The 24849-nt window shown below is 34.1% G+C and overlaps 1 protein-coding gene across 2 annotated transcripts in view; it reads left to right on the plus strand.

Annotated features, from left to right (window-relative positions):
* The window catches only part of LOC138938694 (lipase member I), a 43301-nt gene extending 20001 nt beyond the window's left edge, over window positions 1-23300 (plus strand). Inside the window, exons 1-7 of one of the 2 annotated variants that reach the window (XM_070305882.1) lie at window positions 21036-21183; window positions 21272-21326; window positions 21405-21550; window positions 22010-22252; window positions 22372-22572; window positions 22861-23017; window positions 23130-23299. In XM_070305882.1, coding sequence (XP_070161983.1) covers window positions 21102-21183; window positions 21272-21326; window positions 21405-21550; window positions 22010-22252; window positions 22372-22572; window positions 22861-23017; window positions 23130-23166 — 921 coding nt within the window. In that variant the 5' untranslated portion in view covers window positions 21036-21101 and the 3' untranslated portion in view covers window positions 23167-23299. Of the gene's footprint in view, window positions 1-21035; window positions 21184-21271; window positions 21327-21404; window positions 21551-22009; window positions 22253-22371; window positions 22573-22860; window positions 23018-23129 lie in introns of those variants that run through there. The other variant, XM_070305883.1, reaches the window with a different exon arrangement.
* Window positions 23301-24849: the final 1549 nt, after the last annotated feature.

Here is a 24849-nt window from a genome sequence, read left to right on the forward strand (position 1 = left end):
AGTAGAGACTTAATATAGATGTCAGAAACTATATCGATTCCGAGAAACTCGCGTGACGATTTCCGGCCCTTTAGCTATTCGCGTTTGCCGTCTGGAAATACATACAGCGAACACTGATGACAGATCGGAACCCTTTCGCTCATAAATTTGCTCAGTGGTCATTTAATTCCCCGCACGTCTTCGAGCCATTAAAAAGATATTGGCGCCACGTAGAAACTTAGATGCCGAATTCGGCATCACGCATCGTTATGGAGACTCATCGCGTCGGGATATTATTTTCTCGATCCTACGTATGTATCGCAATACAAATGGTAAAAAAGGACGACACATTGCAACTCTATCTTTCTTCATAAAAAAATAATTTATTAGTACAAAATATTTTTCTAAATTTCTATAGAAACATTTCTAGAGAAACATTTTTTTGGCATCCCCATATGTATCTGTAAAAATAATTTTAATAATATTTAATAAATTCTGGAGCACTTGCGAGTAGTCACTCTGAAATGTTCAAAAAGAAGAAAGATTTTGAACAAAAATGCTATAATCCTCTCTCTTTCCAACTTATTTTTACGAAACAATATATTTATTAATATCAGATAGAAATTAAAAAATAAACTGGCATATGATTAACAAAAAACTCTATTCTGTTGATACAATTTTTATAAATTTTATTAACAGCTTTTTATTGTATGTGCAGCTTTTTTAGAAAAATTTTTTCAGCAACCATGATGTTGACCTGCCCCGAATAGCACGTGTATACCATATAAGTGCGACACCGATTGTAGGACGAGTCTTAGGCTCGTAAATCTGCTCTATCGCTACGCGATCTTTCGATTCCTTTCTTTTCTTCAAGAGAGCTAATAGTCACCTGCCGTACGGCAGATATGTAGATATATATATATAGTTGAAAGATACGATTCGGTCTTTACAAATATGGGAATATTGGATAGTCTTAATAGAAGATTATTTATAATAGCCTTATTAGAAGATTATTTATATTAGATAGCCTTAATAAGAGATTATTTTATACTCTCGACTAACTCGACTTGAACTTTAATTTTTTCTTTATGAATAGCTAAAGTGCGTATATTTTGCGATTTTTAATTGACATTACGATTTGAATTAATTATAACTATTTAATTGTAACATTAAAAGACGTAGCGAATATTTTTTATACGCGGATAACTCTTTGACAATTTAATATTTAAGTTATCTCGCTATTGATAATATAATATTATCAATGAAAAATCCGACTGCAAGATCAAAGGCAGAGGGTATTCTTTATTCTTACTCGGACGTTCTCGGAGGACACTGCGTCCATCACATTGAAATATCTGTTTTTAATTTCTGACTGCTATAGCTAAATTTAGACAATATAATGTATCACGCTATAGCGTGATCAATAAATAGATGATTAAATATAAAAACAATTTATATAATTTTGATGCAAAGCGATGTCAATCGTAAATACAATAGAATAGATGAAAAGGTTTTTCTAATAGATGGAAAAAAAATAATCACGCATACACAGAATTATAATAATATTATAAGCATTATAAAATGTGGTTTTTATATTTTTTTAAATTTTGTGAAATATCTGGGAGCGAAATTTGAATATCATCATAATTGAAGATCATGATTTTATAGCGAAAAATTAATTACCCATACAAATGTCTAACTATAAGAAGATTAAGCTTGTTAGATCTAAGAAGTCTGTTTTTTGAATATTATTTAAAAATTTTTGTTTTGAAAATAAAAAATAAAGCATATTTCCATACTTTAAAGGGAATAGTAAGAAAAACAAACGATAACAATTGAGTTCCCTTGAAAAGAACAAACCTATCGCTATGTCTGACTATCGTGTCTGTATTCACTTAGCGATCAGCCGCAGGAACGAGTCTTCCGTATCGGGTTTGCGAGCGAGACGAAAGCGACGCTTTCACGGTTGGCTTCGGCGCATCGAGACAATGTCTCTTGGTAGTGGCCGTAGGTTTAACAGTGGCCAGCCGGCTGCTAGAAGGAGAAGGAGAGCAAGAGAGACAGAGAGACAGAGAGAGATAAAAAAAGGGGACGTCACACGTTTCGCGTTTTCCTCGACGGCGATGATTCCGTCCTTCGCACGCTCGAAGCGTGCTCGTATCCGCCGTCGATGGTTCACGCTGTTCGTCGCGGTCTCTCTTGCTCTCGAAGAAGCTGAAGTAGAAGATTGGCAACGGTCTCCGGCACCGCTGCGATGCCCCTTTTTCGCCCCGCTCCATTCGTCATCACGCGGCGCGACGTGGCGCACCAGGGAGGACGCCTGGTAAACCTTTACTTAGCTTACACTTCCACGGGGAGATAAAAAGCCCAGCCGGACGGGTGATGACTCTCAAAACATCAGAGGCCCTAGCGCCCGCCTCGCGGGAACGCAGTTCTTTACCTGGCGGCACTCTTTCTCTCTCTCTCACCCTCGTAATCGCTGTCCGAGACCGGGTCGAGACGTAATGGAATATAAAAGTAAAATAAAGGGAAGATATACAAGTGTAAGAAACCAATTTTTAAATGACCTCTTTCGCGGGCATATGGTCAAACGTGGAAGTGTTAAAAGGCACTTGTATATTACGTAATAAAACGTGGTGAGAGAAATTGATATAAATAAAAATATGTGATTTTTTGAAATATTAACAAATGATATTTTTCTCTCACTTTTGCAAAATAATTTTGTAAAATCTTTGGACATTTTATAAATCTAGATAATCAAGGATTTCTCTCTCTCTCTCTCTTTCTCTTATGATATAAGGAAAGCTTTAGAAATAGAAATACAATATAATATTTTGTTTAATGATGGGAAATAAAGTATAACGTTTATCCATTATGTGAAAAATATATACTTAATCATAATTAATCAATATTTTTGAAAAGAATTGTTATGTCAAAAAAAAAAGTTAATAAAACACTTTCATAAAGATATTAGCATTTGTATTTATGTGAAAGGAAAAAGGATTTACGCGCTCTATCTCGAATATGATCGTGATTAGGTAAATAATATGTAAAACAGTATTACGTACCGTGAAAAACCGTCGCGTATGTATATTTTATAGATGACATTTGTTCACGCTCCTTTAAATTCTCGTTTGGAAATTTGTTTCGTAACAATCTTGGCGACAAACTTTGTCGCTCGTAAGTGAATGGCGTTTCATATCGTAAGCTATAAAAATTCTAATAAAAATCGTCAAACGCGTATCACTCGTTAACCATTAAATTATCTAAATTTAGCAATGTATTCTAAAACATATATCTCTGTGTTAAATTCTCTTTAATTATTCCCTCAGGAATTCTTTTTCTAAATTTAGAGCCTTCTAAATTCTCTTCTAAGCAATTTTTACATCATTACATTCTTGAGACCTGTATATAAATTACTTTCTAATACATTTTCAATTTAATATTTATTAGTTTAATACACAAACGTTCTACGTGAACGAGAATATTTTAGTCGCACTTACACAAGTGGCCTTATTATCTTAATAGCCTCGGTTAGTTTGGCCGCCGCTCGAGTTAGTCAAGATTAAAAGTAGCATATATTTGTGCTCGGTCGATGCACGAACAAAGAGAAGCGCAAGCAAGGATCAGTAGGACATAAAACCATGGAAGAGGAAGAAGGAAAGACGATCTGCCGGAGAATCGCCGCTTAATAGCCGCTTAAACGCGAAAGTAGTAAAACTACAAGTGATACGTGAGTCCTATCCTAGCTAAAGGGCTGGCCCGAGAATCGGTAGTCGTAAAAATTCCTGAAGAAACGGAAGAGCCATTTCGGGCTCTCGTCTTTTCCGCCCTCTTTTGAAATCTTCTCCTTTTTATTCAGTCTTCCTGCCCAAATTCTTCTGCTAAATCATTCATTTTTATTTTTCCCTTCTCATCGCGTTTCTTCTTTTTTCCAGCATCGATTGACCGAGAGAACGTGTTGGACGACGCGCGAAGTAAACATATATACATTGTAAAAAATTCTCTAAAAATTCACACACACTTTTGCCTGAATTTTTAGATCTGGGAGAAAAATTTCAGACCATTTGTCTTAATCATCTGGTTAACTCGAATAACGAGAATCAAGATCTTCTCTTTCTCTTTCTGTTTTCCTCGAACCGTGAAATATATTTCCAAGTCTGCTGACAGGTTGTAAAATCAGCCTAACGCGAGGTTAAATTACGAAGTTGCTCGTGGTGGGACCGTAAGCGGGGAAAAAGAATGGATCGAGATGCCGCCGATTAAACGTACCGCCGCGCGTCTATTCTTAGAGACCGACTCGAGCTTTCTCGCGGTATTTCACGTGTATAATTGTTCGACCTGTTGCTCGTTATTCCCCGGCACGCTACTTACGTCTTGCTTGGGAGTTAAATGCAGATCGGATACGAACCCGCGTCTTACGCGAGTCTACAAAACAGCTGTCATTATAAGTAGTTACGGTAGACGATGATCAGACAAATTTGAAGCGCTTACATAGTCATCTACCTTGTCATCATACGTCATTTATTTAAATCACGCAAATTGAACGTCTCGAGAAGCTTATTAAAATACACTTTACAATTAATTGAATTATAGCTTCATCTGAAACGAGAAATCTCTGTATATAATATTTTCTGTATGCAAAAGATTATCTGAATAAACGTGGATTAAAAAAAAAAAAAAAAAAGAAAAAAAACCGCTCGAGTAAAATAATGTTTTCAAGATTTATACTTTCTTATGGCATTCAATTTTAATAATATATTGTACATTTCGATGTAGGAACATCCGCGTTTCTGCATAATCGTAAAACTACCAAAAACGAAATAATCAAAGTCGTGCAAATGATATGCCTTTCGCTATACGGGGCCTAACTTTATCTCCCTGCCCAAATCGTATAAGGTTAGATCTGCTTTGTATCCTTCGTTTATCACCCACGCCTATGCCCATTGCCATTGTTCGGCGTAGGAGGGCAGTTTCGAGCGAACAGGTTCGCGGGCAAGGAATCCGATGTTTCCTGGAAATCACTTGACGATGTGACGCGCGGCTTTTCGAATCGCGATGCTCACGCTATTCGATGGGAGCGTCTCTTACCGCTCTTTCTCTCTCTTTCTCTCTCTGTGTAAGATTCGAGATTAGCTATATCAGATAACGGCCGACTGGCCGGTCTGCTGATTGCCCACCTGAGCGCAATCCAGTTAGAAATAGGTGCCGCCGGTGAACCTACGACCTCCTTCGGAATTTCATCGTTAGACTTTATCGAAGGTGTTGATTTTATTCCAATCGGACAATACATTTCGCACAAGCTCTAACTTACATATATATATATATATATATCTTTGTTTTTTTTTTATACTGTTTCATATAACTCTGATCTATGTGAATAGAATCTTGATATAATATGTTTTCGGAATAAATATACGTTTAATGTAGAAAACTTGTAAAATATGAAGCAGGATTCCTATTGTGCAATTTTGAAATATAAAGAGAGAAAATTGTATATGTATTAAACAAATATTAAAAAAAAAAATGGAAACTATAATATAATTATAATAATAATAAATTTATTATCAATAAATCAACGAAAATATTAAAAAAGATTATTACAAAATAACTACGAGAGTAATTTATAATCTTTCTATACATATTTCACAACACTGTGATATATCTAGTGTCATGTTAAAATATAATAGATATTTTTCTCGAGAATGGAACATATATTTTTTACTCTTCTCTCCGTATTTTGGAATTAATTTCATTTCCGCGTAAAATATCGAATAAATCTTTATGTGAGAAAATAGATAATAGATAATAGATGTGGCTTACGTAAGTGGGCAAGAGTCGAGAAAAAAATGTCAATTTAATGAAAAAACTTATGACAGAGATTGCCTTCTGCTAAACGAAGATTATCGCATCTGTGTTCGCGTCTATGACAAAATGGGATCCACGTCAGGAATACAAAGCGATTAAAGAGATGCATAACGGCGTTGTTTGCGATACTACTAAACCCATACTCCTTACATTATACCAATACTCCAAGGCAAAGAAATATCCGCACTGGCAAAATCACCGAGTTTATCCAGCTGAGCGAGAAAACGCAGCGATTCTCCTCCATCATCCTTATTACCTTCCGATGTCAGCGATGACAGTTTTGCGGTTGCGGACCGACGATTTATCGTCGAAAGCGAGAGTGAGCGTACCTCGATATTGATTGCCCTCTAAATTTAAATGAGTAAATAAATAATTACTGAAAGTAATTTAGTTACACTGAGAAAAATCCAACCGAAATACAAAAAAATATTTTTTTTTTGATTTAACAAAATTATTTATTTAAATATTATACTTGTGAAAGAATTAATTATTTCAATCAAGCAGTAAATATATTTGAATTAGTAAAATATATGTAAAATACCAAGCAAAGCATACTTTTATTTGCAAATAAAAACAGAACTTTCTTATCTTTATTATACTAAATTATTTCGTTTAGAAAAACATTTTTAATTTTTGACTGCTTGTTTCAAAAATACAAGTATTCTTGATTTTAATAAATAATTTTTTATCTTTAAAAAAATTAATACTTTTTTACATTATAATCTTAAATAATGTATTTTAAAAATTATAATTTTTACTACATGCAAACAATAATTTATTTAATATAACAAACATTTTTCGAAACAAAGTACATATTTATCTAAGTAAAAAAAATTTGAATTAACAAAATGTATTTATTTGATTGAACATAATTTTAGTGTATCAATTTCATGTCAATGAAGTATCCTGCAGAGCTGATCCCATTATAAATAAAGTTCTTACGTAATAAGTCTTCTGCCGATAATTTGCAACATATTCTTTTAAAAATATATTAATACAAAAAATGCAGCTTACTTTCTCGATTTTCATTATTTTCAGAATTCTGTATTTCGTGTATGCGATTATTAATTAAAATTTCGAAATATAAATTATGATGCATCATATAAGTAAATCGTTAACGAATAAGCTACTTATAGCCGTTCTTTCTGTTATAAATTGCGTCGAACGTGCGTATAATTTTGAGGTTGAGGTCGCTTACATAGATGTGCGTCGAGTCAGCATGGCTGCGGTAACAGCACCGCAAAGATGTCACCGGGTTACTTGCTTAAACATATATAACATCACGACAATTACGCGACATTAACTGTATAGCTCTTGCTCACGTAACACAAAGCAATTTATTTTCCAAGTTAAGTGCATCTGTTTCATCACTGATATTGTGGCTGCAACGCGCTTCGTCGGTAACAGTCATTATAAAAAAATTTTGTTAAACGCATTTTTAGCATTTTGTAAAATATACAGATTTATTTATAAATTAAAGAATATAATAATCTAATAATTATGAAAAATAAAAAAAAAAATTTTTGAACATTTTGGTACATTTTTTTTCCAGTGTGTATTACAATATTTTCAGGGTTGGGAAGTAACGCCGTTACTTGTAACGTCGTTACCGTTACAGTTCCTTTATTTTCGGTAACGATCGTTACTTTTTTCCGTTTGTAACGGTAACGGTAACGTCGTTAGATTTTTACAGTAACGATAACGAATTAACCGTTACTTTTATCGTTATTTTTTGGTCTTTTATTATCCTATATCTATTCAATAGATGTAATAGATTTTTGAAAAATATTTTGTAGCCTTCTATCATAGGCTACATTCTGATAGTCACTGCCAGGACTGAAAATCTATAGTAACGTATAAATTATAATAGATTTTACAATACTCTGATAGTGAATATTTTGGAATACACTCTTAATAATATCAATATTTCTCTTATCAATATTGAAAAACAATGTTCGATAAAGATTTTCGACAAAATTGAAATTTGTAAATTACGATTTAAATCCCTATAAAGATAAGTGTATTAAAAAGTAGAGATATTAATATAAAAAATTAGAATCATTAAATAAGTTTAATATAAAAAACGCTTGTGTTATATAAAGACTAATTCAGAGTTTTTAATTATAACATAGATTATTACATTTAATATTGATTATTAAATAATTTTATAATCTAATAGCTTATTTATACTTTTATAGAGTAACGTTTTCAATCCTGATTATTTTTCTCTTTCAAAAGAATTAATATATATTACGCTACTTAAAGACAGAAAGAGCATAAAGAGATGTAACTGAAAAGAGAGCAGGATTCATGCGGATGGTAGGTCACTGATTAACGATGGTCGGAGTTAACGATCGTCGGAGAATACCGCGGCAAATCGCTATAGTAAATCGCTATCGGAGCCCTTGTATAAGGGATACCCCCGCGTTAATCTATCTCGATAGGCCGCGGAACGCGTATGGTGTTAGAACGGCCGCTGGAAACGCCGACACGCAGCAAGGGGCAATACGAGAGCTGGAGGAAGCAAGATTAGGACCGGTGCACCTGCGCCCGTAGCTGGTATAATCGTACATTAAGTGCCTCTAATCCGATAAGGAATTGACTGACAAATCGTCCTACTCCGGCGCGTTCGCACGAGCGTATGTATACACGCTCACGTGAAACATCGTATTACACGCAAATGCTGACCGAAAGAGAGAGTAAAATCTCTAATGTCAGTCGACGCTCCGTCATTTCCATAAAGGAACTCTATGTATCGAGTTATGAGGCGATTCTACACATGTTTCCTCAGCCAGATCAAGCGTGTTCGAGCGTTCGAATCAGAGAGCTGAGAGTAATTTTCTAAGGTGTAATTTTCTCCGTAAATGTAAAAAGAAAAAATGAAACAAGCGTGCACGTATTACGTGACGCGTATTTGATGAAAACATTCGCCGTATTCACTTTCGCTCGAGATCATAATTAAGCGAATAAAGCATTACGGTCTTGCGTTTGACGTATCGGCTGTTGTAATCTTATATGAAAATGTATTTGAAAAGTGGAATCTGGTTTCGTTTTCTAAGGCCCGCGTAATAATCGAGCGATGACATAATCTAATTGGAAAAAGGTGGCATATATATAACAATAAATACTCTTAATAAACTAGAAGACGGTTATATTTTTCTACTAATTGTGGAATAGACTAGCGAGTATGTGACAGATGACAGATCTGACAGATGTGACAACCTTGAATTAAGTAAAAGACGTATCGTAATAATCTTGGTGATGAAAAGTAGTTCCTACCTTGTTCAGCAGTTCTCGAGGATACCTCCTATTGAAAAATTCGTTGCGTTGCCATTTCACACTTCCTGACACTGGATCAATCCGGAAGAAAAGTTCCACTGTCACTTTCACCGTACGTAATATTCGCTATGTGACGAATTGGTGATGATTTCTGGCGAACTTGATTGACTCGCGTGATTTATACAATCAAGTCGGTTTCTTTAGATCGATTTAATTGCTATTATCGAAGAAGATTAAAACATTTCTTTAAAAAAAATAAATAAATAAATAAATAAATAGATGAATAAAAGTTTGTTGATTTCGCAAGGATTCACGTAACCTTTAAGGCGACAACCCCGAAGACGTTCCTCTATATGTCTCTCTCTTTCTCTTTCTCTTTGTCCTCGATAACCCGCTTGCTTTTTTATTCCCTCCTCCTCTTTCTCCTCCTCCTCCTCTTTCCTTTCCTCCTCGTGGAATTCCGCGATCGCGAAGAGAACCAACCGGGACTCCCAATGACGCTCAAAGTATCACCTTGACGAGACGCTACGAATCGTTGGTCGTGCAGTGGGAAGTTCGTCAAGAGGGAGATCTCGCGATGGCTCGAGCCTATGGTCTCGGAAGAACTGACAGCGGCCTCCGCTCACCGAACGTAAGATACACCCTACTACTACTTCACCACTGCAGTCGCTAGAGAGTACTACTTCTACCACTACTACTACTAATATTAGTCCACGCGAGAGATCGGCTCTCTCTCTCTCTCTCTTTCTGCAATCTCGGCCGCGCGAGTCGCGTTCGCTCTCCGACTAGGATGTATGTATCCCTCGCTCTTTCTCTCTCTCTCTCTTTGTCTCACATCGACACATGTACGTACGTACTCTCTCTCTCTCTCTCTCTCTCTTTTGTTCGCTTCGCTTGCGCCAATCTACCTTCGTTTTCTCTCGATGCGACCGACTCGACTCGACCGATTCTGAATGTCCTTACTACACGCGAATGGCGCATCCAGCACACGAGCTCGCCTAAGCCTCATCGTCGTTCGTGTTCGCGCGTCGACGGCATCGGCGACATGTGTGGAAGTCGGGGCACGCGTGTACGCGCGTCCCGCGCGGCGTGTAAGAACGCTGGGGATGCTGTGGTACAGAGTACGGACTACTATGTCGTCAGCGTCTGATGCCGGTGACGCCGCCGCTGTCGCTGATTGTAAATCGCCGCGGTTCTCGTGGGACCAACACAGGTTGCATCTCCTCGCATGTTTTTTTTCTTTTTTTTTTTTTTTCGCGCCATCGATAGTGCACGTGAATGATTATATTTGAAGTTATGTTAGATCTTTCGCTTTCTAAAATGCATTCTTTAGATGGAATATGATTAAGTGTAAGATAATTTAATGGCAGTAACATTTGATCTGATTTTTTTCACATAGCTTAGGATACGATAAAAAGGATATTTGATAATAAAAATTTGTTATGACAGATTAATGTTTAAAATAAAGATCTAAATTGGTAGATTTATATATCTACGATGACTTATTCTCTCTCTTTTTCTCTCTCTTTCTCTTTTTAATAAAATTTATAAATTATCAAAATTTCTTGAGAATATAATTAAATACGTACAATCTATTAATGTCTATATTTGATGCAATATTCTGATGCAATTCATTTGTATGAAAGCAGAATTAAAATATCCTATTGCTTCACTGATAACAAATCAGGATTAATATATACAATATATATGCTAAGCAAGTGAACAAAAATGTTTGAGATTTATTATAATGCCGTATAAAATTATTAAATCAGTCTTGATATTTTGCTATCTAACGAGCTTGAAGCCAATATTATAGTGATCTTGATTCGCGATCGATTTATATCAAATAGCAGAGATTAAGTCAAACATCCTGATCTGAGAATTTAATATTTAACGTATTTGATTAACCGTAACATTCTCATATCTCAGTTTGAGCTAAAATTATAACGGATATACGCTTCGAATTGGAATTAATTCTCATAATCGGACATGTCAGAGTCGATCAATTAGATGAAATTTATCGCAAAGTGTGTAGTTACGATTTACCTATTATACAATCTTATATCTATTAAATTTACCACGATGTATGCTTGATAAATTACAACGTCACATAATCTTAAATGTCTCTTTAGAATTATATAACTGTCACAACTAATCAGATGTTAAACTGGACTGAAGTTATCATAAAGCAGAATCAGATCATTTGACAAGTACCTATTTTGCAATCACTTATAATTTTTCAAACATATTCTCACGTTTGTTACGTTAAAAATAAAATCTTTTCAATCGAATAAATACATTTTGTTAATTTTGTGATTTTTTACTTAAATAAATATATATTTTGTTTCCAAAAATGTTTTGTTATATTAAATAGATTATTAATTGCATGTAATAAAAATTATAATTTTCCAAATACATTATTTAAAATTTTAATATTAAAAAAATATTTATAAATTTGAAGATAAATGATTATTAACTAAAATAAGAAAAATCTGTATTTTTGAAATAAGTAAGCAAAAAATAAAAAATATTGTTTCAAAGAATTTAATTATTTTACTAATTCAAATATATTTGCCATTTGATTGAAGTAACTTAATTTCTTTACAAGTATTTAAATAATTCTTTTTAAATAAAAGAAAATGCTTTTGAATTTAGTAAATTTTTTTTCAGTATACGAATTCGTTAGAAATTTTCGTCGCAAGAAGATGGTGTAAACATATTGTTAGTTAATCTCTCATTGATACTGCGCTAATAACGCAATTTGTGCGCTTACAATTAACAGCTTCAAGTTTCAAGCGACATTTTCAACAAAATCGTACAGGTGGCGAGAGGATTTACTTGCGTTGTGCTCGCGAGAATATCGGGATGAGCTGTAGTCGGTCTGTGTCTATTTCGAGTAGTCATTATTACTATGGCTGCAACCGGTTAAGATGTTCAGCAACGAGTAGTTACGCTAACGTTGTCGCGCCAACGCTAAATGTTGCGAGGAGAGTAACGAAAGAGAAACCGCATGCTTTCGACAAAGTATATTTCAATTAATAAATTCTATTGCCTAATAATAATAATACTTGTGCTTTATATTTTGATGAATTTATATTATTCAGTAAAATTAGAAAAAAGAAAATAAAATATTGAAAAATATTATCTCAAGCTTTTTTTTAATTTATTAAAATATTTGCTATAATTCTCGTGTGCGATTTTTACAATTGTTTATTTATATTTATATTTTATATTTTTATAAATATCTACTATAAACTATAAATTATAAAATACTTTGAAATGTGTATATGTGACAATAATAATATTAAATTTAATTAAAGTATTCTCTCTCTCTCTCTCTCTCTCTCTCTCTCAATGATTGCAGCTTTATGTTATCATAACTTGATTTAGTTAGATTAAAATTATGATAAGCAATAAGCGGAGAATTATGTATAATAGAAATAAATAAATTTACAAAAAAGTAGTGATAAAGTACCTGAATAAAATCTCCTGTTATGGTACGTATGGACTATACGTATTTACAGAACATACGTATCTGAATAATTTACCATTCAGTAATGATTTCTTAAAGCACACTTCTTCGGCGAGATACGAAATGCTCGTCGGTTCATTAGCCCGTAGCATTATATCTGAGTGTAATCTCAAATATAATTGCAAACACCTGACGAGAACAGTTTCAGCAAAGATGATTGCGCGCTTAGTATGCCACGCGCTACGATAATTAAGTAAATTGTTTGCGGCGAAGCAGAATGGAAACGTCACTTTGTTGTTTATCGTAATATTAATTTATCATATTTTTATAATCGAATCTCGTTTCAAGAAATCTCCATCACATTCTCTTTTTCACTAATTTATAAGTCTCTTCAGTTATGAATGAATTTTTCATATCTTAACATTTAATATTTATAAGAATATCTTCACTTTGTTATGTCGAAAATATAATATTAACTAATAAAATATTTCACATACTCGAGACTTTTATGTAGTAAATAATTTATAATTTCTAGTCGATAAAGTCGATAGATTTAGAAATGATTTTCCAACGCTGTTATCCGAAATAGATCAGAATAGAGAGAGATAATAAAGAGGGGTAGAGATGCCTCGTGTATTTTTTTTTTTTTTTTTCCCAAAAAGACGAACGAAGCCGACGATTCGGAAGCGCGTCGAGATCAACAAAATCGAGAGCCGCCGCGGCAATTATTCGACGAAGAGGCCCCAAGTCCATTACGCTTGGCGACCACGGCTCGTGAGTTAAAGATTTAGGTGATGTTGCAAATGAGAGAGCCTCCACACACCGTGCACTTGCCATTTCGTTTCCTGGATCGTAAATATACTCTCGAAGCGAACGAGAGACGATCGAACGAGAACGAGAGAGGGAAAAAGAGAAAGGAAGACGCGGCGAGAAGGGGTGTCGGACGAGAGGGGTAGAGCGGGGGCGGGGACGGGGGGAGGGGGCATAAAGGCGAGAAGGGGTTGATCGAGAGGGAAACGGGGGGTGGGGGCGGGGGGAAGAGATGCGGTATCGTATTTTCTGTCCGCTCATGCGGAATCGGCATGTCGTAGATATCGTTCCGCGACCTTCCTCTCCCGATGGCGGAATCCAGGCTCTCGGCGGTGAGTTAACGGTGCATATACCGCGTGTGTCTCTCTCTCTCGACGCTGTGTACTCTTCTCGGTTCTTGGAGTGAGGCTGCAGCCGTAAAAGGCCGCTAAATCGTCCGAATATGCATCAATGGGGAGGACGATGACCGGGATGTAACGACGGTCGCGAAAACGCGCACCGCAAAAGAAACCGTTGTCGTTGTGTACCCGACGACGATGTTTCGCGTTGCGGCGACTGCACGACTGCATCTCGCGTATATGGTATGTATATGTACACACTCTGGCGAGGAGATACGATATGTGTAACGCGACGTCGACGTCGACGATGGAGAGGGGTAAAAAGGTGAGAATTGCACACAACCAGCAATTGCGACTCTTGTTATTACAAATACACGCACATAATCTGCGCTTATGATTTTCTTCGAGAGAAAGACGAGTACATCGTAAAAAAAAGAAAAAATTGATTGAAACTTCAGACAGCGTCTGCAGCTTTTTTGCAGACACACTATTTATTTTTCAATTTTCGGACAAACTTTTCTAAACATTTGAAAAATGATTCTGATAATTAAGAAAGATAAATTATCTAGAATTTCTTTCAGACAGGCAGATTTGAAAAATGTGTCTGAATTTTTAAAAAATTTCAATCAAGCATTTTCACAAACAAACGTGACCATCTTATCAACGAATATTTGATATCCGTCGAAACAGATGAAAAAAATTATATTCAATTCTTCTCCCGAGTTACGTTATTTTATTCGCGAGATGTAAGAAATTTCTGAAAAATAATTCACGCGCGTAAATTTCACACATGGAAAATATTCCACACAATCGTGCATTCTGTATTAAATAAATAATCCATCCAGTCCCAGCACCTGATCTCGTCGCGTCGCGCAGGAGCCGAGCCGAGCCGAGTCCGAGGCCATGCGTGTCGCGCAGGACGAGATTAATAAATCGCATGCGGATGCCACTCCACCTTTCTCTCGCGCCGACGCGCGTGCTGCCCGCGAAAAAATCCACGGGTAAAGCCCATTTGCCGTAGGACCGCGTAAATCACCGTCATTGTCTCTTGTTGCTTTATTACTCTCCCCCTTGTGTCCGGTGAGCTCTCTCTGGCCGCTACCACCGCGAGGGACGCGTCCCGGCAACGCGCGTACGACGCCACGGACGCATCGGAGACGCGCAACACACGTGCGTGTGCGAGCGCATGCACGCATATACATACGGGGTGGTGACGCGGAGGGACGCCGGCGCGGCAAACGAGGCGTTAGGGTTAAGTTAATTCAACCGGCTCTGCCTCCCAAGTAGCGGCCGCGGAAAACGCGAATCGCCGCTCGTCGGAAGTGGCCACGGATCGTTTCTGTATTACCCCCGCGCGCGGTGTGGCGGCGGTCGCGGTGCCGCCGACAGTCGGGGATCTTTGATCATCGGAAGGGGATTAGGTGGATGAATATAAGTCAGTCCTCTCCTCCTCTCTTTCTCCCCCCCCCCACCCCTCCTTTTTCCTCCTCCTTTTTCTCTCTCTCTCTCTGTCTTCTCTTTCTTCCTTTTCCCGCCGCCGCCCCGCCCGCCTTTCCACCCTACGCGAAAATGACTAATGCGTTTCGCGTACCCGAGAATTACCGCGGGGATAATGCGAAGATATGGGAGTCCCGTCTCTCGGGTGGTGCGCGCCTCGGGACGCATTATGTATGGTAGCCTAATTTTATTGCGCCATTCAAGAGAACGCCATCGTGCGTTCCCATCGCACACGGGATATTCTTTTCGCTATGGAGATTATGGGCGCGAGACCCTCTCGCGAAGTAATATCGAAAATTATGGCCGTTGCGCGTAGTCTCCTCAAGAGACTGTGTCGCGAAGCGAAAATTCCGCCTCCTCGCACCAAGAAATCGTACATTGTATCTGTATTTATATAGTACATCGTTGCTAGAATGCTTAGTTTGAATTAAAAATAAAATAGTTTATATAAACAAATATATATTGTAGATAACAAATGAATTTTTATAATCGCATTTATAAGATTATTTCATTACAAGTATCTTAACAAGCAAGGGAAAGACTACAATAGTTGTATTTCTGTAATTAAAATAATACAATTATATAATATATATTCCCTAATTTTTTAATAATCATTAAATTTCTGTTACTGAATTACGATTTACAACAAGAGTTTTAAATATATGCCATGTAAATTAATATCTATTCATGGATTATTGTACTCTTTTAAAAAATCTGGAGTGAATATTTTACGTATATCAATATTAACGTCGCGATTGGCTAACATTGAATCTTTAATCTTATTGATAACATCGATCGATCGATCGATCGAGCGCAATGATACATTTGTATCAGTCTTTAAAAAAAAAAAAAAAGCTACAAGTTTATCATATATTTATGAACCTTTCTTTCTAATTTGGTATATATAAAAAGTTTACTCGAAATATATATCCTAGAGTATTCTAGCAATACTTGTATATATTATTATGCATTTATATTTTTCATGTCACATTATATATATATATATATATATATACGCATATTATATTACACTATAAAAAAAATGTTCAAACTCTGATACATTTTTGTCTGAATTTTCAGATCTGGGTATTTAAAGAAAATTTCGGACAATCCATCTTATAATCATCAGAGTCGTTTTTCTAAAAGTTTAAAAGAATTTGTCTGAAAATTAAAGCGCGTCTGAAGATTCAGACAGCGCTCCGTCTTCAATGGAGCTGCGGACACTTTGTCTGAAGTTTTAGTCTGTCTTTTTTTACGGTGTACCTACAGCGAGCTCTCTCCTTAGCAAGATCTCGTCCGTGGCGAGCGTAGATCACATTAGCCACGGTCGTACGCTATTCGCAGATGCTACCAGAATGCCATCGACGAGACGGTCGCGGTGCAGTTGCAATTCCGTAAGAATGCATTACGATAACGTGCGAGCCGCGTGTTAATTCGCGCTTATCCGGCGCACGTCATCGCGAATACAATCGTCCACGTATTCATCTATTTGTATGCGTGTATACAAGGTGCTTCACTGATATCTTAGTATTTCATTCAATTTTCTTTAAATCATTGAAAATTAAGATCCTGATAAAAAATATCGGAGAGAAATAAATTGAAATTAATTTTTAAATAGGGCGATAGAACTAGAATATTAATTAATCGACTTTTGACACAATGACACATTGATTATTACCCCAAAAATATTATCAGTTCAAAGATTGAAAGCTGAAAAAAATAATAACATGTGGAAGATTTACTAAAATTAAATTAAAAATTGTTACAAAAGACGATCATTAAAATATAGGTTTACTCTTGGTATTTTTATAACGATATCATTATCTATAATCGAAGAGTGAGCCTCCTCAACCGATGAGACACCCTGTAAATGGGCAAGAAACTGGCATGGATATCCCAACATCGGGTTGCAGATATCTAAGCCTATCAAAGTATAAGCCGGTAAGAGTGAAAGATGCGCTGATACTCCGGATTTAAAGTGTATTTGTTACGCACTATTATTAATACACGTGATGTATCTACCGCGCAGGAACATATCCGTATGTTAGTTAAGCCTGCCAACGCCTATAGGAAAGCCTTTACGTATCTGTAAAGAAAATCGGACGCGCGCGACAGAATTAATTAACGTAATTGTTAGTGTCAACGGAGCGACGGATAATTTTTTAGTTCGCGCGTACAAGCTATTGCTTAAAAGAATGAAAAATTTCTAGAACGGATGCTCCGTATCGCTTTCTTCTTCAACATTCGAAATTCTCTTCTGGTTACGCAATATTTTTTTAACGATTTTTCTTCGGTGTGTATTACGTGTATTATGAAAATATGGTGATGATTTTAACAAGAGCAAAAAGAAGATTAAGGTAAATTATAATAAATGTAAGTGGCGTTTTTTTTTTTTTTTTTTTTTTTTTTTCGGGACAATATAATTCAACAACTTCGATATTATTCGAGGTATATGTCTTACCTGTGCTTTTTTTAATGAAAGATATTACACAATAAATATAACATTATAAAAATGATGTATCTCAATATTTATCACGCGAGCATTTATATGTGTGCGATATTTCTTCTCACAACTATAATATTTATATATAATTGCAAAGTGTTGCGTACAAATCGTGTATTTAATTGGATAGAAGATATTATGAGTCGTATACGCGCAGATTATACTAATCCGTCATAATTACTTTTCGCGTTGCGCGCAATTTCTCAGCCAGTCGCTAAATCCGAGACCGCATACGGAATGCATGGCATAAATATACTCGGCGCTCTCAGCAAGGAATACTGCCACTAATTCTGGCTTAATGACAGCTAAGGGAGACTTTGATTACTGACAGGCAACGCGTATTAGAATCATGAGAATAATCCATAAAATAAGTCATGGTATAGCTGAACGATTAAAGATGATCTCGTTCTTTCTCTTTCTCGTCCTCGGGAGAAAAGAGTATAATTTACAAAGTAGAATAAAGTGTGTGTAACATTTTCGAGCGATTTTTGCCCGATTAATTAAATATTTAAATAAATACTAAGATCTAATTCAAAATTCTAACAGAATCATTTGTGAATTTTATTCTACCTTCTACGACAGACATTATCGCTGCATATAAAAGAGTACGAGAAGATAATTGATATTATCGTAACACTATTATCGTAGCGTCATTGTCGTACAGTATAAAAAATAAAAATTTCGAGTTTAGAGGAAAAATAACTACACGCGATGATCTATAAGGTACGAAAACTCTAATGCAGTTACGACGTAAAAGTGAGTAAAAGTGTCGATTTCTCTGAATATATTACTACGGCATTGGTAACAAATAGTTGTCTGCATTCCTCTGTCTGCCGCGATCAAGTACGTTGCCTTTGTTTCGGATACATAAATGGCACTTCCGCCCACGTACCGCGCTTACGTATGCGAGGAACTCTAAGAGCCAATTTATACATATGGCTGACTGACGCACGAACGACCGATTATAATTTCATATCGAATATTGATCGTCATGAATAATTGATACAAATTGTTTCCATCTCTCGACGGGCACGAGCGTCAACCTTCTATCGCGACTGCTCGACACGCATTCCGCAGACATCCCCGAAAGGTATCACTATTACGATTGCAAATGCTTAGTCGATGCTTTAATAAAGTAGCGTGTAAATCTGAATATGCACGAGTTAACATTGAGAAATATAAGATACCAACCACGTTAAAAATTTGAGTGTCAGTGTCCATATTAGAGTATTGACAATGAATATATATCACGTTGATCAGCTTAGGATATTGAGAGAGAATGTTTGCCGTAAAAATATTCATTTACAACATTTCTTGCAGACGCGGATCATTTTATTTTCATATAGCAACTTTATAATAAGAAATTTCATTATACTTATATGTATTTATAAATAATATTAGATAATTGTATAGAAATAGGCCGACTGTATTATACATTTAAAGTTCTAAATGTGTATTAAGTCCTATTTTTTATCCTACAATTTGTTTAAAATTGATCGCTATCAATACTTTTATCAGGTTTAATAACCAATTCTATGTAACTTTTTAATTCTAAAATTGTTCTATAATTTTAAGAGGAATGGAGAGACTAATACTTAAAAATATATTATTTTCTATAACAGAAATAGATATATTCATACATCAAGGTGTAAAAACAAAGTTCAATATTCAATTATTTTTATGCTTGAATTTCGATAATTAGAAGGAAAACTCTATATATTACTATACAAATAAATAATACAAAAATACATGCGTATTTATCTATCCTTTTTTATTACATTTGAATATAGAAAATTGTAACTTTTATGATAATAGATTTCTTAGTCCATTGGGTTTGCTACCCGCGTTTTATTTCCATCAAACTAAACTACAAATTATTCACTTGATACGAAAAATCATCAGAATGCATGCAGTTTGCGTTTTTTCACCTCTTCCATTTCTTTTTTCCATTTACTCATGAACATCTTTTTTCGAAACCGTTGCTGGCCATCTTGCGTCGATTCTCACCGAGAACGTCGCGTGCAGTTGCGCTTTAACTGCATCGTTGTAAAGCAGATTTCATTTAAACGCAACAGAGAGAGAGAGAGAGAGAGAGAGAGAGAGAGAGACGGAAAGTCCGTAAGAAAGAAAAGAGTAAGGGGGCATCCAAGTTTTTATATCATACTTCCGTCTGAAGGTCGTTTATGCAATTTAGAATCTGCATAAAATTTTCCTTTAAACTATACATTATGTGAAAAGTGCTTTAGAAATTCAAGGAAATCTAATTCATTTAATATTTATTATGAATTGATAGCATATAATTTGTATATATTTTCTTTATTTTTTTCAAACTTTTTATTATATAGCAGTTAAAATATTTTTTTATGCACTTAGCGTATTTTTTTTACCTCAGGTTTTTTTAGTATTGTATAATCGTCAAAATAAAAATCACAAGTTTTATAACCAATTCCGTTGTAAAGATAACAAAGTAGAAAATATCGGAATTCTATTTCAGAATTGACATAATTAAGGCAAATTGTTATAATCTGAAAAAACTATTTACGCAAGTAGTTGCGTAAAACTTGACTAATTTGAATAGCAGGCTAAGCATACATTATCATAAATTATTTTATTAATCAAACTCGTTTAAAGCGCATATATCGTCATGTTCTCATAACACATATTCTCTGCAATATTGTGGAAAGTAGTATTACTTGATCTACATACATATTAGTTGATCTACAATACATATATATTAATATTAGTGCCTTTTATTATTTCAGTTAAAGCAATGGGATGATTATAACAATAATAACATTGTAGTAATGTTAAATTTGCGCTAATTATATGTTAATTGTTCCTGTAAAATAATGCATTCTGAATAATAAATTTTGCGATAAATTATAATATTTTGATACGAAAAATTATCAAGCATAATTTTGAATTCTTTCATAATTCATGACTCTTCATACTTGTATATACTTGAAATTTTGTTCGGATTATGCACTTTTTTCTGTAACAAATGTTAAATGTTACGTTACGTGTACATCAAGAATATACGGCATGATTTTAACAAGAGCGAAAAGAAGGTTAAGATAATTTACATAAATAAAAGCGGCGTTTTTATACATTACGTGACTATCATTACTTAACGTGTGATGTGTCATTAATTACTATGTGCATAAATTAATGAGATGAATCTTTTTCTTCATTTATCTTTTTGCTTATCTATCTTTCATACTTGTTATATATGGAGGTGGCACTGGTATATATTACGTTAACATCGGCAGTTCTCTCACACAGAAAAGATCTGCACAATAGAGAGTTCATATTGGAAATATAGACGGACTCTTCACAGTTTGTGAATATCTTAGAAATGTTAACTCCTAATATATATCTTTATTTTCTGTTATTTTTTATGAGAAACATAATGAACGGCCGAGGAAATTCGTGTGTCTGTAAATACGTATTCTATTTTCTACATTTCTGAATATCTAAAATGAATATCAAGAATACGTACTAGAGTGAGCATATCATCTTTTATAGGTAGTCAGCCGGATTCAGATTTTGCAACTGGTGTCAATCTCATTTATTATAAATGGTTCGTGTTTATGGAAGAATATCTTGAAAAATAATAATTATATCAATAATAATTAAAATAAATATTCGCACTGTATAGCAATAACGAAACACCTGCAACGATCGTCTACCCCATCGCAGCGCCAGAAGAGATGTTAAAAGTGTTAGAAGATAAGCGGACAATCTTTTACGTCTTTGGATATTTACAATCTCCGGAAGACGCAAATGTCCGGTTAATGATAAAAGGTATTGCATTTTTACGACAGACAAATAGATCATTTAAAGACAGATAAGTGATGGACGATAAGTCATCAAAATTATCTCATCAAAAATCACAATCCAATCACAAATCATATTCTTCGATTGATTAAATAAATATAAAATGGATCTCAGAAATTGTGATAATTCTTGATATAATGTGTCAATTAAATAATGTTGTTTATTAATTTTATATATATAGTTAATCTCGATTTACTTGCATTAATTCATGAATAAATAAGTGTTAATTTTTTGTATAACGTAAGTATAAAAAATTCAAGTTTATATTATTAAATTATTATATTTTATTGTTATTTATTTATTTATATTTTGTATAAATTTAAAATTATGTTCAATAATAATTATAATTCTTTGTAGTTCTTATTCTATTGTAGTTTCTTTATTAAATCAAACAGAGATGTAACGAAGAACTTTTTGCATTATTAGCACTTTGTTATGAAAGAACGGATAACGTTGTGTTACTCGATTGGAGTAAATATTCTAAGAGCTTTTACTGGGTATCTTTCCAAAACGGCGAAAAAGTAGGCAATTTGTTCGCACAAAGTATACGATTGCTTGTAAATAGCGGCCTCGATATATCAAAGATTTATATCGTCGCGCACTCCCTGGGTACCCACATAGCTGGTTTTGCCGGTAAATGCAACGACTTCGTGATACCTCGCATCACAGGTATGCGATTAAATTAAAATTGAATTGTTTGTTAATACGAAAATAAGGAAGATCCATGAATGAATCTATAGTTTAAAATATTTTGTTTTGAAATTATTATAATATTTTATCGTTTATAGGATTGGACCCCGCGAATCCTTTGTTCTATCTTTTTGGATGCTATCTCACGCCCACAGATGCGGCGTGGATCGATATCATTCATACGGACAAGGGAGGATATGGTACCCTCACCTTTATGGGGACAGCGGAATTTTACGCAAATAGTGGCGCTCGCCCTCAGCCTGGTTGCAAGTTAATTTTTAACCCTTTTATTAAAGACGGTAAGTATCAAAGCGATTGAATATGCCGTTATTAATTTTTTTAAATTAGCATTTTTTACTCGATAGATCACAAACAATTTATGACATCTTTTTAAAACATCTTATAAAATCTGAAAAAAGATAATTTGTCAACTACGATGGTTCGCTGTTTGGAATGTTTTGAAAATTAATTAGCGATGAATTATCCAATGTTACAATGTCGAATTCATAGATACAAATCTACAAAGATCAAAATCAATGATCAAATTATCAAAATTTTGATCTAAACATTTATTCTGTTATTATTAGATCTTTGCAGTCATCAAAGATCAGTCGAATTGTATGCAGAATCGAAACGTCATCCTACAGAATTTATTGCAGTACAATGTCCTTCTTATGCTGATTATGAAGGAAGTCAATGCAAAAACAACCTGCAGACTAACGTCGGATATGCTGCATCGGATGTGTACGATGATAATTACTATTTGACTTTCTTATTTATTTAGCAAGCATAATTTAAAACTTATTTTTATAATATAATAACAAAAAATATTAATCTACAAAACAATTTCTTGCAGACGCGGATCATTTTATTTCCATACAGGAGCTTTATAATGACAACTATTTATTACACTTAAAATCGTTTCGTTATTTTGAGAAAAATGAGTGTCTAGTATTTAAAAAAAGTATATTATTTTCTGTAACAAAAAAAAATATATATATATATTTATATATTAAGGTGTAAAAACAAAGTTTAATAATCAATTATTTTTACGCTTGAATTTCGACAGTCAGAGAGGGGAAATTCTATCTTTATATATTGTATATTACTACAAACGAACAAAAAATACGTGCGTATTTATTTATCTTTTTTTATTACATTTGAAGATAGAGAATTGTAACTTTCATGATAATACATTTCTTAACCCATTGGGTTTGCCATCCGCGTTTCGTTTCCATTTAACTAATCTACAAATTATTCGCTTGATACGGAAAATGATCAGAGTGCAATTTGCGTTTCCTCACTTCTTCCATTTCTTTCTCCCGTTTACTGAAGGAACATTTTTTTTTCAAAGTTGTCCTGCGTCGATTCTCACCGAAAACATCGCGTGCAGCTGCACGTTAATTGCATCGTTGTAAAACAAATTTCATTTAAAGAGACGCAATGGAGAGAGGCGGAAAGATCATAGGAAGGAAAAGGGAGAGCGCTGTGTAATTTTAATTCGCACTTGTGATCGTGTTTAATCACGAGCAGAGAGGGATGAAATAAACGGAATAATGGAATATGTATACGGAATGATCATGTTTAGATCGGGAAACCATGTGTATGCAAATATAAAATATTTTAACGTACTGTTTTGAATTGAAGGACGAGCTGAGTTATTTCAACGAGGAAAGTTCTTCTCGATATTAAAAAAAAATTTTTACTGTCATAGAGGAACTCATTTTCGTGATATATTAATGGTTTAAATATAAATGAGACTTTGCTCTGATTATAAAACGGCGTGAACTTTAGGTCTCCACTTATGTATATTTTAACTATTTTAGTATATCAATATTTGCAAAGATAATAATAATTCTTTACGAGAAGATTTAGCAAATCTCTTAAACTCTAACAAATTTAGTGATTCGTTGTCTGAAAAATTGTTTAAAATGTTGCAGACTAATGTATTTATTTATTTTTTAATAATACCAAAAAAATGCTTTTATATAAATCATGAATATTGCATGAGCACTAAATATTGTTTCGTATTTTCAGAGTCCCGAGATTTTTATTGTTTAAATTTGCTTTATCTCTGCGTTTTTGTTCTAATTTTAAATAAATGCATTAAAAAAATGTAGTACATCCAAAGAAATTTTTTTTTTTTTTTTTTTTTCATTAAAAAAAGTATTTATTTAAATACTTGCAAAGAATTAATTGTTTCAATCAAGCAAATATATTTGAATTAATAAAATATACAATACATTGTTTATCTATTTTTATTGTACCAGATTACTTCCTTTAAAAAAATATTTTTTAATTTTTGGCTGCTTGTTTCGAGAACATAGGCTTTCGTTATAAACATAGGTTTTAATAAATAATACTTTATCTTCAAATAATTATCTTTTAATATTAAAATTTGTAATAACTCTTTTAAGAAATTATTATTACATGCAAATAATAATTTATTTAATATAACAAAACACTTTTGGAAACAAAGTATATATTGTATTTATTTAAGTAAAAAAAAAAGAATCAAGATTAACAAAATGTATTTATTAGATCGAAAAAAAAATTTTTTTTTTTTTTTGCGTGTT

The sequence above is a fragment of the Polyergus mexicanus genome, unplaced genomic scaffold (assembly GCF_030449975.1).
Source record: "Polyergus mexicanus isolate NDT 795.1 unplaced genomic scaffold, iyPolMexi1.0 SCAF_13, whole genome shotgun sequence".
Classification (NCBI taxonomy): Eukaryota; Metazoa; Arthropoda; class Insecta; order Hymenoptera; family Formicidae; genus Polyergus; species Polyergus mexicanus.